Raw genomic sequence first — 16,778 nt, 5'->3', positions numbered from 1 at the left:
GTGTGCCTCAGCAGCAACCTAATCCTGTTTTTGTACCTCTCTGTTTTCAACCAGCCAGACGACAGTGTGAGCAGCCAACAAAATGAGTGTTATCAAGTATCAGTGCTGTTTTTACTGCTACAATCATGTGCCAGACAGATAAAGATGATGGAGTGAATAGGAATGCAAGCTATGAGCAAGGAAGGAGAAATCAGACCAGGAGGGAGCACTGAAGTAAGAATATGATATTAGAGGAGAGAAAGAGAGGAAGAGAAGGAAAGAAAGAGATTAAGTGAGGGAGTCAGACGTTCACTGAGAAAGCGTTCTAACATGTCACATGTGAGTCTGCAGTGGTGTTGCCAAAGAGAGGCTCTATTTTTAGGGGAGGAATGTACACAGAGGCCTCGTGGAAAGAGACCATAACAACAAACAGTACGCAACACGCTCCTACAAAGAGACAGCCCCCTTTGGAACATACAGTCACACAGCATCAACACGAGAGAAAAGAGGAACAAAGCACAGGAAAATGTCAAGACATCAGATTTTCTGCTGAGATCTTGCTTTGAATACAGAGTGGGACCCCCTGAATACATAAATAGAGAGAAGAGGCGCAGGTAAGAGATGTATCCCAGTAATTCCGCTGGGAGCATTGAACTTGTTTTGTCCAGCATATGACGCTGTTTTGTGTTTGATGTAACTTGATGTAAATATTAATCAAGCATATTTTGTTTCATACTCATCTTACACAATCAAGTCTAATTGTAAAGTGTATACAAGCATCTGTTTAAGTCAAATGATGTCGCTTTAAATGCTAAGTACATTTATTTGTCTTAATTTGCACTGCATGCCACAGAAGGGAAAAAAAAAGCTGCAGTCACATTCATCCAGTTTAAAAGATGAAATGAAACCAAAACACTTTGGCTCCACATAAACATCATCACACACAACAGAAGCACCACTGGAGCACAGAGCAGAAGTCCATGAGAATAAATTACAGTCCTCCCGCAGAAGTAGTTGTGGAAGTGTTTCTGTATTAATCTACTTAGACTGCTAGTCTCCAAAATGATCAGACAGGCGGATGGTAGACCCTAAAATGTCTGAGTGCCGCAGTGCTGAACTGGGCCCATGTGCCAAAAGGCAACGATCTGAAGCCATATAACAAAGTTAGTGTTATAGTTTTAGGTTGAGCAGGTTTCAAATTACTTGCACATCTATTAATTAGACATTTAGGCTGGGATTTTTGGGGAAAGCTTATGGAGAATACTTGCAGGCTACATTTCTGATGCACAACTGTATTGAATTGAACTTGTCTGGCTGTATAGCAAAATCTTTTCATTGCTGCACTAAGATAAAAGCTAAATCCTGTTTTGGTGAAGTGGATGCCACATTAAAGGAGAGCTACTTTTAGATAGATTATCTTACAGCAAACCCTGAAATGGCTGTACGTGAACAACTGTATAGTTAAAGCCTGCTGACTGCTTATAAAAGCTGATGGAAGAGGTCTGAGCTCAAATTAAGAAACAAAACATAGAATTAAAACAATTTGACAATAACATCATGGTCCCTCTCCTCAGCATGGACCAACCAGCCGTCAAGGTCTTCCACTACAAAGACAAGGAGCAGTCCTCCAACCTGCTCCTGCAGCTCAACAGACTGAGACAGGAGAACATCCTGACTGATGTGTCACTGTGCTCAGATAACACGGAGATCCCCTGTCATCGTAATGTCCTGGTCTCCAGCAGCCCCTACTTCAGAGCCATGTTTTGCAACAACTTCTTGGAGAGGAAGCAGACCAAGATTAACTTAAAGGGCATCACATCAGCCATTCTGAGCAGTGTCATTGACTATGTTTACACGGGACTCATTAGTATCAGCATGGATATTGTGCTGCCTCTGATGCAGGCAGCATCCATGTTGCAATATGGCCGCCTTTTTGAGGCCTGCTCAAGCTTCCTCCAGGAGCAACTGAGCCCGGACAACTGTTTGAGCATGATAAGACTCTCTGAGATCATGAATTGTAACAGTCTGAAAGACAAAGCAAAGGAGATGGCCATGAAGAGCTTCTCCGATGTGTCAGCATCTGAGGATCTGCGTGACCTCTCCCTAACGGAGCTCATGCGATACCTTGAGGATGATAGTCTTTGTGCGGAGGAGGAGCAGGTCTTTGAGACACTTGTTGCTTGGATCCACCATGATCCTTTATCCCGGTGCGGTTCCATCAGTGACCTTTTCAAGAAAGTTCGCCTTCGACACATCCATCCCACCTACCTCTTCCAATTCATAGCCAACGACCCTCTAATCCAGTCCTCCACCCTCTGCACCGAGCTCATAGAATCTGTGAGACGCCTGATGTTTTCTGTCAGCACAAAATGCATTGAAGACACAGCGGTTGACTTCAAACCTCTCTGGGTGGCACCCAGGCGCTACTCCTACCACGACATGTTGGTGGTGGTAGGAGGAAGGAAGAACAACGAGCAGACCTCCAGGGAGGCCCTCGTCTTTGACGAGAAGAACGAAAAGTGGCAGTGGCTCGCTAAACTTCCCGTTCGTCTGTATAAAGCCTCCTACGTTGCGCTTCACAGTGTCTTGTATGTTATTGGAGGATTGACCACAAACACAAAACACAGTCAAGTCAGTACGAACGTCTACACTCTTTCCCTCAAGACTAACCAGTGGCGGACGACAGAGCCCATGCTGGAGCCACGTTTTGCCCACCAGAGTGTCTCCTACCTCCACTTCATCTTTGTCCTGGGTGGCCTTGGGCCTGACAGACGACTGACAGACAGTGTGGAGAGGTGAGGTGGACCCTAATTATCCACACATACAGCATAGAGCTCACAAATGTGGCAAATAATAACATATCTCTCAATAACGCGATCAGGTACAACAGTATGTTCAACCAATGGGAGTGCATGGCGCCCATGCCTGAGGCTGTGCTGCACCCTGCAGTGGCTGCTACTAACCAAAGGATCTATGTGTTTGGAGGAGAGGACGCCATGCAGACCCCAGTCAGAATAATACAGGTAAGACACAATGTTCTCCACCATCACTAAGTCACTGCTTGTGTTTTCATGTGTCTATCCACTCTTACTCAATGTTTTTCTTTTCATCCTTGCTCCACCTCCCCTTCTGTAGGTGTATCACATTGCCAGGAACATGTGGTCTAAGATGGAGAACAGAACAGTGAAGAATGTGTCTGCTCCAGCTGCCATTATAGATGACAAAATCTACATCATTGGAGGTAGATAGCATTGGTTAAAAAGGCTAACAATGAGAAAAGGAATCTAGAAAGAGAATTGTTTGCTATAATTCATTAGTGTTGATTTATGTCCTGATGAATTAGACTATAGAGGTACCTCACTGCAGCTCTGCTCGGGTCACTCGTGCCGCCCCTCTCTAACTAAGGCCTCCCTTGTCACAGGATACACCAGGAGAGTAATCGCATACGACACCAAGGCCAACCGGTTCATCAAGTGTGCCAACCTGAAGGAGAGGAGGATGCACCACTCAGCCACCATTCTCAACAACAAACTCTACGTCACGGGTGGACGTCACATTAACGGCCATGACGTCATCGAGGACTCGGACAGTTTTGAGTGCTATGACCCAAAGACAGACACTTGGACATCTAAGGGGACTCTGCCATATAAACTGTTTGACCATGGCTCCTTGACTCTGACGCATGTCTCACACACATGGGCCAAATCATAGCTGAGGTCATATTTGAACGTGATTCATTTGAAGTGATTGACTGTCAATCAAATAGTATTCATGCAGAGAAAATGACTTTTTGTAAATACAGTAGTTTCATTTTGTAGAAGGGATGGACTTATCTAAAAGTCCTTGACACACAGAATCGTGCATACCTGGAATATTCATGTATATATATAAAAGAATTTTGATACCTCAAAATGTTTCTTTCAATATTCCATGTCTTTTCTATGTTTCTTATTTGACAAGCAAACCCAAGCTACCCTGCTGCACAGCCCCTTCTTAACTGGCTTGACTTCACAAATGGTGAAAGTGCTATTTTCGGCCTGCTCTAAATCATGAGATTTCACTTGTCATGTTTAAATCCTGGGGCTGTGTACTGTTTGGTGCAAGTCAAAGCTATGCTCAGCTGTTAGGTCTGAACCTGCTGCTGAGTGGTGAACTTTTAATCAGGGTCTGTTGCTTCAATGCAAAATGATGATGAAGTTATTGTGATAACATTGACAGCAAACATTTTATGCAGCAGAAATTCGTTCAAAATGTAAATTAAGATTGCATTTAAATACAGCTGTTGCTTAAGGTTTTAGTTTTTCTAGTTTTTTCACTGCTTTGGACCATTTACCGTAGTATGATATGATGCACAACATGCTTCTGCATCATCATATATATCTACTCCAGGCTAAAATAATAAATGAAAGTGGCTTTCTGATGTTTTGTACTTTGGTTTTAGCTCTTGATTTTTAACAATAAAAAGTCACTTCATACATGTGTCCTGTCTCCATCTCTCTAGCGGTTCAGTATGTCTTAATAGTGCAAGTCAGTTGACAGTGAATGCAATCTGAGCAGCACGTGTCCCGTATGTGTCATGTGTCTGTTTCACACTGCTCACACTCCCGTCCACATGGAACCTTTACAAGCCCAGACAAGTTCCTTCCATCCACTCACAGGGCAACACATAAGATAATATAGAGATGATATCCTTTTACAAAGAACTGTCTTGAATTTCATCTAGTGGGAACATGTTGAAATGGCTTTTGCTCACCCTGTTGCATGTGAGTCTAAAGCCAACGGTGCCTGAGGAAGTCTCAGATTTTTCTGCTCCTACAAGAAAACACATGGAGATGGACAGGAGAGTAGAAGACGGATGCAGTAAGGACATCAAAATTCAGTTACCTGTTTAGTCAGCAAGATAGAATATCACTTGTGATTTAGTTAAGTGTCCCTGAGACCATGATTTAGGGGGCTGGGACTTTTTCAAGAGATGCAGGTAATTCAGATCTCCGTAAAGAATTCCACAATCTCCTTTGAAATGATCCCTCAAAGTGAGGATCAGGAACAGCCAAAGTGATTACATAATTTCATTCATCTGACTTTCAGAGAGTAGCGTCAGCTATTTCGTGTGCAGTAAACATAATGTGACTAGGAGGTGTTACACGGGAGTCTATGTACATTTCTTTGAATCCAGAAGTCACTGGGTCAAATGTTTCAGTCGCTCAGGGCCAGCGAATAGACTTCAGGGGACAGTGGGTGGAGTGGGGGTGAAAAGGTTGGGGACTGGAAAAACTATAGGTGATCTGATGTTATTTTGAGAAACAAACAAGAGGGTGAATGTTACACCACGTGAGGCATGTGGTGCTGTCGGTTGCCACGCAAGCTGGCAGATGTGAGACGACCAGAGGGAGTGGTAAACTGATGAGCAGGGTTTCACAACAGAGAATGTGAGCGAGTGATGAAACTCAACCAGGAGGAGCAGCAACAGGTGTATATGTGAGTGACTGTGTGCGTGTGTGAGAGTGTGTGTGTTTGTGATTAAGGTTTTTTGGAGGGTCGAGCAGGACTGACCAGCTGTCCTGTTTGGTCACAACATCACAACAAAAACAGGGATGATGGACAGAGAAGAGGGAGGAAGAGGGCTGATTCACCAAAAACTTTTTAAATGGTTTGAATTTGATTCCTCGTGCATCCATGTATCTCAAAAATACTGATATAAACATGGCAGAGATTTATATTTTGGACACTTTTCACATTCTGCTGAAGATAGAAGATTAAAACATATTGTGTATGGGTGTACATTGTTAACAGTATGTCAATTACAACAGATCTAATGCTACAATTCACTGAATTTGGAGCTTGAAAAATGGCCTCTGATACTGAAAAGTGCAATGAAATGGTCATTCAAATCGGGATTCCAAGTCGGATACTCGGGCAAGATCAGGAGACAACCTGAAATGTGTCTTCATATCCTCCTTGCCATCAAGTTAAGTCTTCAGTAATGGAACTGAAGTGTTCACCGTAGCATGATGAATAGCTGTCTGGAAGAATAAAATCAAAATTATGAGAATCACCTGCAAAAAAACACCAAGAAGCACAGACTTGACTTCCTCTTGTTTGAAACTGAAGCAACCACCATATAGCCTGAGCCCACTCCAGATCAAATCATGTTTTTTTCTAATCTACCTTACAGGTCTGTATAGGTAGGCTCACTTGCCTTGTTAGCAGTTTCTTAAGAAAATGTCATTGATAGCTCGATATTTTACTGAAAATTGTTATTTACTCTAACTGTAACTTAGTATTTTTTTATTTGTATTGAGTATTTAATTCAAAATGTAATAAGAAATAGACTTTTCCATGTGATCATTTTATATAACTATTCATTTGTTGAATTTACAGAAAATGTGCTGAATCGTGATCTGTAGCCTTTCATTAGCATAGACGTTTAATAGACATTGAAAAAGTGACGAAAATGTAACTTATCGCAGAGATGCATTACTTTTTGGTGGGAGTAATCATCAAAGTAATTTAGCTATTTTTTAATGAGGTAACTAGTAACTGTAACTAATTACTATTTCTCATAGAACCACGCAGGTCGCATAACTAAAAACTAGCTGGACCAGCACTAAACAGAGCACATGTCTGCTGCATCACTGTCTGTGATTCACTGAATAAACTATTTGGCCTTAGGTCATAGCTTCATTCTCAGTCAGTCAGACTCCAACTGACCAGGCACTTGCTGGGACTTTCCATGTCATCCTGTAGTTTTGGCCTACTCTGAAAATAGACTTAATTAGACTTCAGGGACTCACAACACCATCCATACATCATGCATTACCGTACCCCCATCCTCCCTGTAGTTCACAGTATAATACTTTTTTAGTCTTGAAGTTCCACTTTTTACAAACTGTATGGTTGACCGCATACGGTGCAATGGCTGCAATTCATGATCATGTCATGATCAATACACCTAGTCAGGCTGCATGTACCCAATGTGCATTGGTACATGTCATGTAATGTTGACATATTTTAACATGCGGAGTGTGTGCAGAACTCTTTGACCTTTCGCATATATCAGGGTGTTAAACTAAAACCACAGACATGAAGCCACAGATGCACCTGTTCCAAACATTCACCAAAGCAAGATCTGTAATGAACAGTGCAGTCACATTTGAACGTATTCCATGATTTCAATAAAAATGAGACTGAAACACACTTTAGCTGAGTGAAAATCACTTTCTGTACTTCATTCTTTGTGAATATCACAAAAAGGCAACTAATGGAAGACAAGAAAAGGAAAGAACAGAGCCCATGTCAAAAATAGGTCAACTTCATAGCACTACCTGATAGTGTAACCATCAGTGATAAGAGAGCAGCACAGGAACCACATCGTCCACATTGTCATGCGTGCTGCACATACAAGATGTGTCCCAACACAAGCAGTGGATGGACTGAAACACTGGCCTGCTGGTTGGAAAAAGAGCACACTGTGCACCATGTGCTGCTGCTGTATAGTGTGTCATGAATTATGAGGACCCACAGCCCCCCCCCCCCCCCCAAATCAATGCAGATATGTAAGTGTACACTCATTAACTCTCTCTTTCTGTCTCTCTCTCTCACACACACACAGACACAAACACATCTGGGACTTTTTGCTGAGAATAAATACACAAAGTGTTTCTCACGCCGCAGGATTTTTATGCAGTGAACTTCAGCCCTTTGTATCAGCAGTCAGTCACATGACATCAGTGATCAGTGATGTGTTGTAGGTGAGACATTAACAGCATTTCCTCATCGATGCCTTTACTATCACTTTTACAGTATGTTGGTGACAAATCCAGTACTCAACACTTCCTGATCTTTCATCAAAACAATGGCCATGGAAACATTTGAATCAGCTCAAGGACAAGGTTAAGTGACATGACGAAGGCTATTACAGTCATAAACAAACAGATATACACTTTGAACTTGATTCCAAAAGCTTTACAGATGAGCGCGTCAATGTGTCTTGTATTTAAATAAGCTGATAAGAGTTGACCCAGTGGCCTGAACAGATTCGTTACACATTATCTTTAATGGCACAGTCTAAAATAAACAAAATACCCTCATCCAGTTAGTGCTGTTTGGGAAAATTTAAATACAATGGTAAACCCCCCCTGCAGACACACACACACACTCCCATGCAATCCACAATGCAACCAAATACTCCAGAGGGATCCAAAGGACAACTTGGTCTATTTATAATAGCATGAGTGACTAAGAATCAGGGGACTTTACAGGCACATTACTGTGAGGCTGAAATGTTTTCTTTCCCTTTGTATTACAGTGACATAAAGCCACGACTGACAAGCCTGGGCAAAACACTTCCTGAACAGTGATTACTTTTATCAACACCAAGGCTATCTATCTATCTATCTATCTATCTATCTATCGATATAGATTTATAGATAATTTCAACATGATCATAGTCACTATCTTACACAGCTTTGTGCAACTGAAACCTGTGTATGTTTCATCAGCCACAAAACTCAAAACACCTGCGTGAGCATGTAGGGCCTTTAATCTACAATAATGCACCATATTATCATTTGTAGTCAGTTTTTGTCTCATTCTGCTGGTGTTTTTCTCAGTCCCAGGGGCCAGCGTCTGATAATCCGTCCATTAAAGAATCATTAATTGGAAATACTCGAACAAATATCCAGAGGTATCTCAAAATTAAGTACAGTATTTGCGTAGATGTAGTTACTTCCCATCCCTGGTCCCAGCAGGGGTAAAAACTAACTACATTTACTCAAAGACTACTTAATTTTAAGATTAGTTACAAAATTGTCTCGCGAGCCCCTTCACATTAAGAAAATGCTCTCCTAAGGCATTCATCATCCCTCAAAATGCATTTCCGTTGTCCCGTCTGTCTCCACCTCTCCATGACAAGAGACGTGGTGTTTCCTCTGCTCGCGTCTCTCCACGAGCTTTTGCAACGCTCCAGTTGATAAACAAAGCCACGTGCTGCGCGGAAGTTTCCAAAGTGGGCGGATCTCATGTATTTCCGGGTTCTGAGTTGAGGATATAAGACGAGCTGCGCAATGTCAACTGTAGAGCAGTAATACGTCCAGGGCAAAGCGTCTTCAAGAAGAGCGACATCTCAGCTCAAACAGGGACTATCTCCTGATATTTTTCAGATTTGTTTAACTCAACGCAGCCAACCAGGATGCCTTTCCTCGGACAGGACTGGAGGTCACCGGGTCAGAGTTGGGTAAAAACCGAGGAGGGATGGAAAAAGACAACAGCAGACGACAAAAACAACAATGTCTCCGTGGAGAGGTTGGTCATTAAAATGCTCCTGAGAAATGTCGCTGCCTCCAATAGTTTTTGAAATTGCGCAACTTTTAAATGCGCCATGACTTTGTTGAGAAAGTCGGAGGGGGTGGAGGGCTTGATAAGCTGAAGAAGTCCAAAACAGCAGTATGAACAAAGGCAGGGTGACAGACGGACAGGAGGCCTACACCTACGTGTTTTTCTGTGGCCATGTTCCTTTTCGAGGCTAATCACTGAGCTATTAATACCCTCACAACAAGTGAGTGGATTAACAAACGTCTGTTGAGTCTGTCCACTTTCTAAAATGATGGCACTGACTCCTTTAACACGGCCTGAAGTTACAATAAAGCACGTGCATAATAATAGTAGCTAGAAAGAAATATATTTGGCACCTTTGTTTTGATGCTAGATTGGGTTCTCTGTCCAGAAGGAAACACTGAAAAGCATAAAAAGTACTGCACATAAAGCCTGTTCTGTGAACTGAGAGAAAACAGTGAAATGACGCCTTGGAATGAAATAAAGGTCTTTGTGTTTTTCCAGCTTCTGCAAAGCCGAGGAGGAGGAGGAGGAGTGTTTCAACAAGGAGAACCTGCTGCTCTCTCTCAGCTATGACATGGCTGCCAAGAAGAGGAAGAAAGACCTAATGAACAACAACACCAAGGCCCCCTGTGAGTCACATCCAAAGAGTCTGGCTTATTGTATAAATATATAAAGAATAGCATTTTGTTGTTTTATGCGTGTGAGGTATTAAATCTCGTAATACTATACCAAAGTTAGATTGTGGACCAGTGATGGCTCGGGAGGTTATGTAACATTCATGATGGGAACTTTTGCCTTATAATATTGTTTATGATTCATTTTCCATCATCTCGCGAACTCTGTTTCAATAACTATGCAGAAAATTGTATCATATTTGCGATGTGTGCCTGTGCATTTGTCACAATGCTTATAAGCTGCTTAATGAGGGCAGGCCACTAATATAAACACTCTGCTTTCTCACAGATTTCCACAGGGAAAAGTGGATTTATGTTCATAAAGGAAGCACCAAGGAGGTAACAAACCAACTCATTTAGTTTCACATCAACTCTTCACATCATCATTGCTAATGTAAACATGCTGAGAAAACTCTATACTCCTGCCACGGATTGCAATCTAATACCCTGATAATTAAATTCTCCCAGCGCCACGGATATTGTACACTGGGAGAGGCCTTCAACCGCTTAGATTTCTGCAGCGCCATCAAGGACACGAGGAGATTTAATTACGTCGTCCGAGTGAGTCCTCATCTATTTCTTTTCTTCCAATTTCTCCTTTGTTTCTCCTCCTCTGTGGTCGTTAATAGGACGTGTTTTGTTCGTGGTGGAGAAGGAGTTAAGGTTAAGAGGGTGTGTAGGCTTTGCCAGCATCTTATCAATGCTCTGCAGACAAGGGTCTCTCAGCGGTGATATTACTGACTCTAGGAGTGTATGTGTGTGTGGTAGGGTAGGAGGAGTGTGACACAGCAGGACAATTTGTTGTAAAATGATTGCTAAAGCCATTTGGCATCCTTAAATTGAATTAAAGCAAAGCTGTATTTAAAATTAATTCCTTTTTATTTGCTCATTCACTTTAAGCATTTTATGAGTCAGAAGTGTAAAACTGATGCACTATGTTGGACCCTTTGAACATCCTCCAATATTCATTATATTAACACTCGGGATGCCAAATGGCATAGTGAAAAACAGGCACTAGAGGGGGAATGTGACATTTCTATCTATGTGACATTCATGGAGTCATAATCAATAATGTAATTGCATTATGGGATACCAATAGAAAATCACCTATGTGAATTTGAAGCCTTTCCCCTCCGCATCAAAGCGTCACCACACTGAACCGAACACCAGCCCCTCCACATGTGCTCCCATGTGAGCTGAGGGCTGCATGTGGCCGTGCTCTCCTGTGCTTGTGGGGGGAGAGATGGGGGGCAGCTGAGGGAGGTGATAGCTGTGCGGTGAGGTGCGACCACCCGACAGGGGTTTATGAAACCAGACCCGGTGGTTGTCAGGTGATTCAGACCCCCAAACCCCCACACACACACACACACGCACACACACACACACACACACACACACACACACACACACACACACACACACACACTTACATTTGTCTCTGCCAGACTCAGGCTGCCCCCTTTTTGTGTTGCCTCCTTCTCTCTTTTCTGTTTCATCCTGGGCCATGATTTTCTCTTGAACTTCTCTTTCCTATTTAACTGCCAACCTAATAAATGTGATGGGATGTACCAATTCAGGCTTGGTCAGGAGGAGACATACCAATTTCCTGTTTTGGCAGGACAGCGATATTGCAAGGGATCATGTTTTATGGCTGTACTGTTGTTTTTATCTACGGTCATAAACACAAGTATAAGGTATCAACATTATAGTATTCCTGCGACATCAGAATAGAAAATAATCTGGGATTCCACGAGTGATCTAAGTTTTTAATCTCTTAACGCATAACTTTCCACAGATAGTTGGCCATTTGTGTCCATCTCTGTTGAAGTTTTGGATTGACCTTTTAGTGCAGGCTCCAGCTAACAAGTGCAGTGTAGTGTGGTAAGCCCAAAGAACAATATGGCTGTGTAACACTAGTGTCTAGTCTGGACACGGTGTCCTAGGTCACTGCTCTTCACTGGTTGTGTCTGGTGGCATTTGCGGGTTCGTTTATCTCCGTCTCAGTTACAGAGATCAGGTTCGTCCACAAAGAGACAACATGTGGTCCTCTCTTTTCTCAGAGCAGACAAATTGAGGTTACTTCAAGGAGACTGAAACCTTAAAATGAATGTGTTTCAGCAGCGCCACTATATAGTCAGAAGAAGATGCAATACTTTGGTGTGTTTGTGGAAAAGTATGAGCTGCACACAAAGCTATGAAGTGCAGTTTAGCGAACAGCGGGGTCTAAAAGTAGATACGGAAACGCACATTGTTCTGCCCGGCTGCTCTACAAAGAGAGGAACACTTGATGAGCTGCTAAAAGAAGAAGGGCATGGGATTAGGTTTTAGGAATGGAGCTGGAAAGAATGAAAAAGGGAGCCAGGAGGGAGCGAAGAAGCTTAAAAACGGGCAGGGAGGTTGAAGAGGTAGAAGTAATTTAGTTCAAAGTTGGGTATTAAGGTTCCCAAACTCATCAACTTCTCATTTAAGATTTGACTGAATGCTTCCGTACAGTGGGGGTAATGAACTTGCATTGTTTATGAAGAGTTTAGAAATATGCAATGAGTAAAGTTTGTGTCTCTCATAACTCTCCCACCAGGACTGCTAAGTATCCCCTTCCAGTTTACCAGAAAGTACCCCACAATACGTTGATGTTGAGATGATGGCAAAGGTCACAAGCTCCGGTCAGAATTGAGCAAGGGGGAACTTGAGTTTCTCCATGATGTCACAGCATCTGTTACATGCCAGACATGCCGCCCTGGAAGCCGCTGTTTGTCTGCTAGCCAACAGAAACAACCTCGCAGACACGCATACGCACAAGCAACACACACAAGCATGCATGCACGCGCAAGTGCACGCACGCTCTGTCAAATGATTCGGCTAATTCACATGACAGGAGGATCAGGAGTCAAATGATTAAAAGCTTGTTTGTGGAGGCTGACGTTGTTGACAGCCTGGGCTGTTGTCCAACACCTTTCCAGTAGCTTCTTCTCCCCAAAGGGACCAAGAGCCAAGAATGCCGTTGTGTGGTTGTTGGATCCAGCTGCAGTTGAGAGTAATGACCAGGTGGAATGGCTCCAGATTTTGTTCTAGGCAGCATTTATTGTAAGGAGTGCAAGTGCCTTTGTAAGAATGCAGCATAACAAACATTAAGTAATGAGACAACGGAACACAGAGTCTCAGCAGCTGACGGGATGAAATTTATGTTGTTTCTTTCTTTCTGTTTCTTTCTCTGCTCTAGCTCCTGGAGCTTATCGCAAAGTCCCAGCTCCCCTCGCTCAGCGGAGTCGCGCAGAAAAACTACATGAATATCCTGGAGAGAGTGGTACAGAAAGGTGAGGCCCGTCGCTCTTCTGTCGCACTTTTAAAGTCACTCAACTAGTCGGCTTCTAAGTGTCTCTCTGTTAATGTGTCCAAGGGTTTTATATCTCTGCTGTCATCTATTTAGTTTTTTTTTTTTTTTTTTTTTTTGCATGGACAGACGCATGCATATCTACCCCTGAAATGTTCAGGAACATTTCCTGCATGGACTTGAGTGTGAATGGGAGCAGGGTCTGATATTCAGGGAAATCTGTACCACCGATTTTCCACCTCAAGATGTAGTAACATTTCAGGGAAAGTGCTGGTACGGCTGTGTTGTCAATGAAAGCGGAGACCAGCACGTAAAGGCTTAAATGACGAACCAATCACAAGACTCCACTGATGACTAACAAACATAAAAAACAGCTCCTCACCCATCATGTTCCTGAAAATAATAAAACACTTCTCCTGCCACATACATGCATGTCTCGCCTTGCCCTGTCTTCGTTTTCTTCTTCTGTTCAGTTTTATGGTGGTTGGCATCCATAAGTGTTGCATTACTGCCATCTGCTGGGCTGTCCTTGCCCCATCTATTCCGGCATTGCCAGGCATGTGTGAAAAGCCGTGAGACGGCATTGTTCAGGAATGTAGCTGCATGTGTGAACTGTGACAAGCACTCTTTTCTCTTTGCCCTCTAGCAGTGGCAGAAAGGTTATGCCACTAATTTACTGGGATCAATGTGTGAAAGAGGCTTTACATGCACAGAAATACCCTTCAGTCTATTTCATTTTTGTTATTGTTAGATCAAGCATACAGAGAAGTCTACTCCTCTTTTATCTTAAAGACATAAACACACACAATATAAGTAGAGCTGAAGCCTTCCTGTGCTCCTGTTTGCACCAATAAGTGAGGAAATGAGCCCTGACCACATCTAAGAGGGCCGGCGAGTAAATTTAGTGCTTTAATGGCACAGTGAAAAACACTGACAGTCACCAGACTCCTCTGCAACCCACTGTGTAAACTAAATGTTCCCTCTGCTAAACAGAGATTCAGGTTGTTTAGGTGGCGTTATGAAATCCAGTGGCCAAATATTATGAGCGTCACAGGGGGAGAGTACAGCCACTCCAAAACATTTCATTTAATAATGTGCTTTTCAATGATTCAGAATAAATCACTGTTTGGCTGTTTGCCTGGTAGCTACTAATCTATCTGTAACACAAAGGCTTTAAAACTGCACTTATAGGTCATGATTGGAGCAATGAATTGAGTTCAATGAATATCTCCTGATTTCTCCATTAGTTTTGGATGACCAGCAGAACGTCCGTCCCATCAAGGAGCTGCTGCAGACGCTCTACGTCTCGCTGTGTGGTCTTGTTCAGGACATGGGAAAGTCTGTCCTGGTGGGGAACATCAACATCTGGGTGCACCGCATGGAGAACATCATGCAGTGGCAGCAGCAGCTGGACAACATCCAGATCAACAGGGTAAGCATCTGCCCAAAGTATGGGATGATAATTTAGGGACTTCAAGAAGGACCTAAATGATAATTATATTCTTCTTTTTCTGCCTCTTGTTTCCTTCAGCCCACATCTACAGGCATGTCTCTGACTGACCTGCCTGCCAGTCTGCAGCTGAACATCATGCAGTGTCTGTCGGATGGCAGGGACCTGGTCAGCCTGGGTCAAGTGTGCCCCGAGCTGGGAGCCCTCACTGAGGACCGGCTGCTTTGGAAGAGACTCTGCCAGTACCACTTCACAGACAGACAGGCACGTAGAAGTTAATAGATGGCCCATAAATATGCATGCAGTTTTCCTAGTTTGCTTCCTCATTGTCCTTAAACTGTGTCACTGCTCCGGATGACCTGCAGGTTACATATTTGTGACAGTTAAAGTAAGATAACAAGCGTCTTAAAATCACTCTACGAGGAGGTCGAGCATCTTTGACTTGCTGCTGGAAAAAGGGAGGCCGCAGTGTGTGCTTACTGACGCTACAGTAGCCTAGCACTGTGCTCGAAGGCATGAACTTGATAACCGACTGAGGCGGTCTCAGGCTTTAAGCTAAAGTAGGATATAGTAAAGCTTCCCTACAGGTCAGAGTGGTTTCAATTTAGTTAGTGTTTGGGGGAAGTAAAACCACCTCCATCTTTTGAGTAGTTACTTTGTGTGTAGTAAGAAATTCTCATAAAAGCTAAGATTAAAGTAGGTATTTCAAAGTATTTTTCTTTCCTTGGGTCATGTCTTAAAGTCTGTGTTCCTCTTCTTCAGATTCGAAAGCGCCTGATGGTGTCAGATAAAGGTCACCTGGAGTGGAAGAAGATGTACTTTAAGCTGAGCCGCTGCTATCCTCACAGAGAGCAATACAGTGACACCCTGCACTTTTGCACACACTGCCACATCCTTTTCTGGAAGGTAGTGTATTTTTCCTCTTTTCACTTTGCACTTGATCAAAGTGGATGTGAAGCTGAAATGTTACAGCGAGTGAAGCTGCACTTAGAAGATGAAACAGACAAAATATATATTGATTGTTGTTTGTCTTTAATTCTCTTGGCAGGACACAAACCATCCCTGCACAGCCAACAACCCAGAAAGCTGCACCATGGCCCTCTCCCCTCAAGACTTTATCAACCTTTTCAAGTTCTGATCCCCCCTCCACCGAAAGAATCAGATGAACTGAATGTACATACTGTACATAGAAATGTACAATATTGTTTTTGTTTAATAGCACAATGAATTCCTGGATGTGTCTTTAGTTGAGGTATGACTGGAGGGGGCTCAGGCAGCGGGACAATTATGCAATCATGTTTCTTTTGAAAGAGCACAGAGGCTCCTGTGAGAGTTCACTGTTGAAAGTGAGTGAATGTGACCGAGAGGAAAAAGAGATGTAGGAGCAGTCGGCCTGTGGGTGGAGGAGGGAGGAGCGGTGGATAAAGGGAACACTTGACTCTCAGAGTTTAGTCTTAGTTTAATGTGTTTTTTTTTTTTTTTAATCACACCTCCAAAGTAACCCTGACCGTAGATGTGTACACTTGTTTTTCCTGATTTGGAGAATTTGGATTTGTTTTTGTTTTGCAAACCTTTTGTGTTTTTTTTTTTTTTTTTTTTTTTTTTTTTTTTCAACACGGGAAGTTGGAAGAAGACTCAAACCTGTTTGATGTTTGAAATTGTGATCTTGTTTAATATATTACAAGGCCTGCTCACATGGGGGGATGCAATGTGTCGGATGAAGTTTGCAGTAATATTGTGTTTGGCACTGGGACAGAGAGGTAAATCTTGAGTTGCTGCAGCACCTAAGGGAGAATGGATGTTAGCAAGGGAGTCACTAATTGTTTAGTAGACTGAGTGATGATTCTTTGATATGTTGACGCACCTCAGTATGTTTTCTATTTGTCTTTGTTTTTCACTTTTATAAAGATTTGACGACTCTTTTGTATTAATTGTGTGTTCGTTTTCTGCTGTAGCTGCCATAGCAACAGCATCCGAGTGACGTATTACCAAAGATATTGAAGTCAGT

At 42.7% G+C, this 16,778-nt stretch overlaps 2 protein-coding genes across 2 annotated transcripts; both read left to right on the top strand.

Annotated features, from left to right (window-relative positions):
• The first annotated feature begins 1,554 nt into the window (after nt 1-1,554).
• Nucleotides 1,555-3,690, top strand: klhl38b (kelch-like family member 38b). The gene is made up of 4 exons (XM_076737920.1): nt 1,555-2,774; nt 2,861-3,002; nt 3,115-3,220; nt 3,401-3,690. The coding sequence occupies exons 1-4, from the start codon at nt 1,555-1,557 to the stop codon at nt 3,688-3,690; spliced, it is 1,758 nt and encodes a 585-aa protein (XP_076594035.1).
• Nucleotides 3,691-9,055: 5,365 nt separating this feature from the next.
• Nucleotides 9,056-16,400, top strand: fbxo32 (F-box protein 32). Its single transcript, XM_076737739.1, has 9 exons — nt 9,056-9,282; nt 9,817-9,944; nt 10,279-10,328; nt 10,458-10,550; nt 13,210-13,303; nt 14,568-14,752; nt 14,852-15,034; nt 15,533-15,676; nt 15,819-16,400. Exons 1-9 carry the CDS (start codon nt 9,170-9,172, stop codon nt 15,906-15,908), a joined length of 1,080 nt encoding a protein of 359 aa, XP_076593854.1. The 5' UTR covers nt 9,056-9,169; the 3' UTR covers nt 15,909-16,400.
• The last annotated feature ends 378 nt before the right edge of the window (nt 16,401-16,778 follow it).

The sequence above is a fragment of the Chaetodon auriga genome, chromosome 8 (assembly GCF_051107435.1).
Source record: "Chaetodon auriga isolate fChaAug3 chromosome 8, fChaAug3.hap1, whole genome shotgun sequence".
Taxonomy (NCBI): Eukaryota; Metazoa; Chordata; class Actinopteri; order Chaetodontiformes; family Chaetodontidae; genus Chaetodon; species Chaetodon auriga.
The sequence above is the reverse complement of the archived record's forward strand: the minus strand, read 5'-3'. Positions and strand labels throughout refer to the sequence as shown.

Coding starts and splice junctions, on each gene's coding strand:
- klhl38b (XM_076737920.1), top strand. CDS start 1,555: ATGGACCAACCAGCCGTCAAGGTCTTCCACTACAAAGACAAGGAGCAG. Junction 2,775..2,860: donor CTGACAGACAGTGTGGAGAG/GTGAGGTGGACC, acceptor TAACGCGATCAG/GTACAACAGTATGTTCAACC. Junction 3,221..3,400: donor CAAAATCTACATCATTGGAG/GTAGATAGCATT, acceptor CCCTTGTCACAG/GATACACCAGGAGAGTAATC.
- fbxo32 (XM_076737739.1), top strand. CDS start 9,170: ATGCCTTTCCTCGGACAGGACTGGAGGTCACCGGGTCAGAGTTGGGTA. Junction 10,329..10,457: donor ATAAAGGAAGCACCAAGGAG/GTAACAAACCAA, acceptor AAATTCTCCCAG/CGCCACGGATATTGTACACT. Junction 15,035..15,532: donor ACCACTTCACAGACAGACAG/GCACGTAGAAGT, acceptor CCTCTTCTTCAG/ATTCGAAAGCGCCTGATGGT.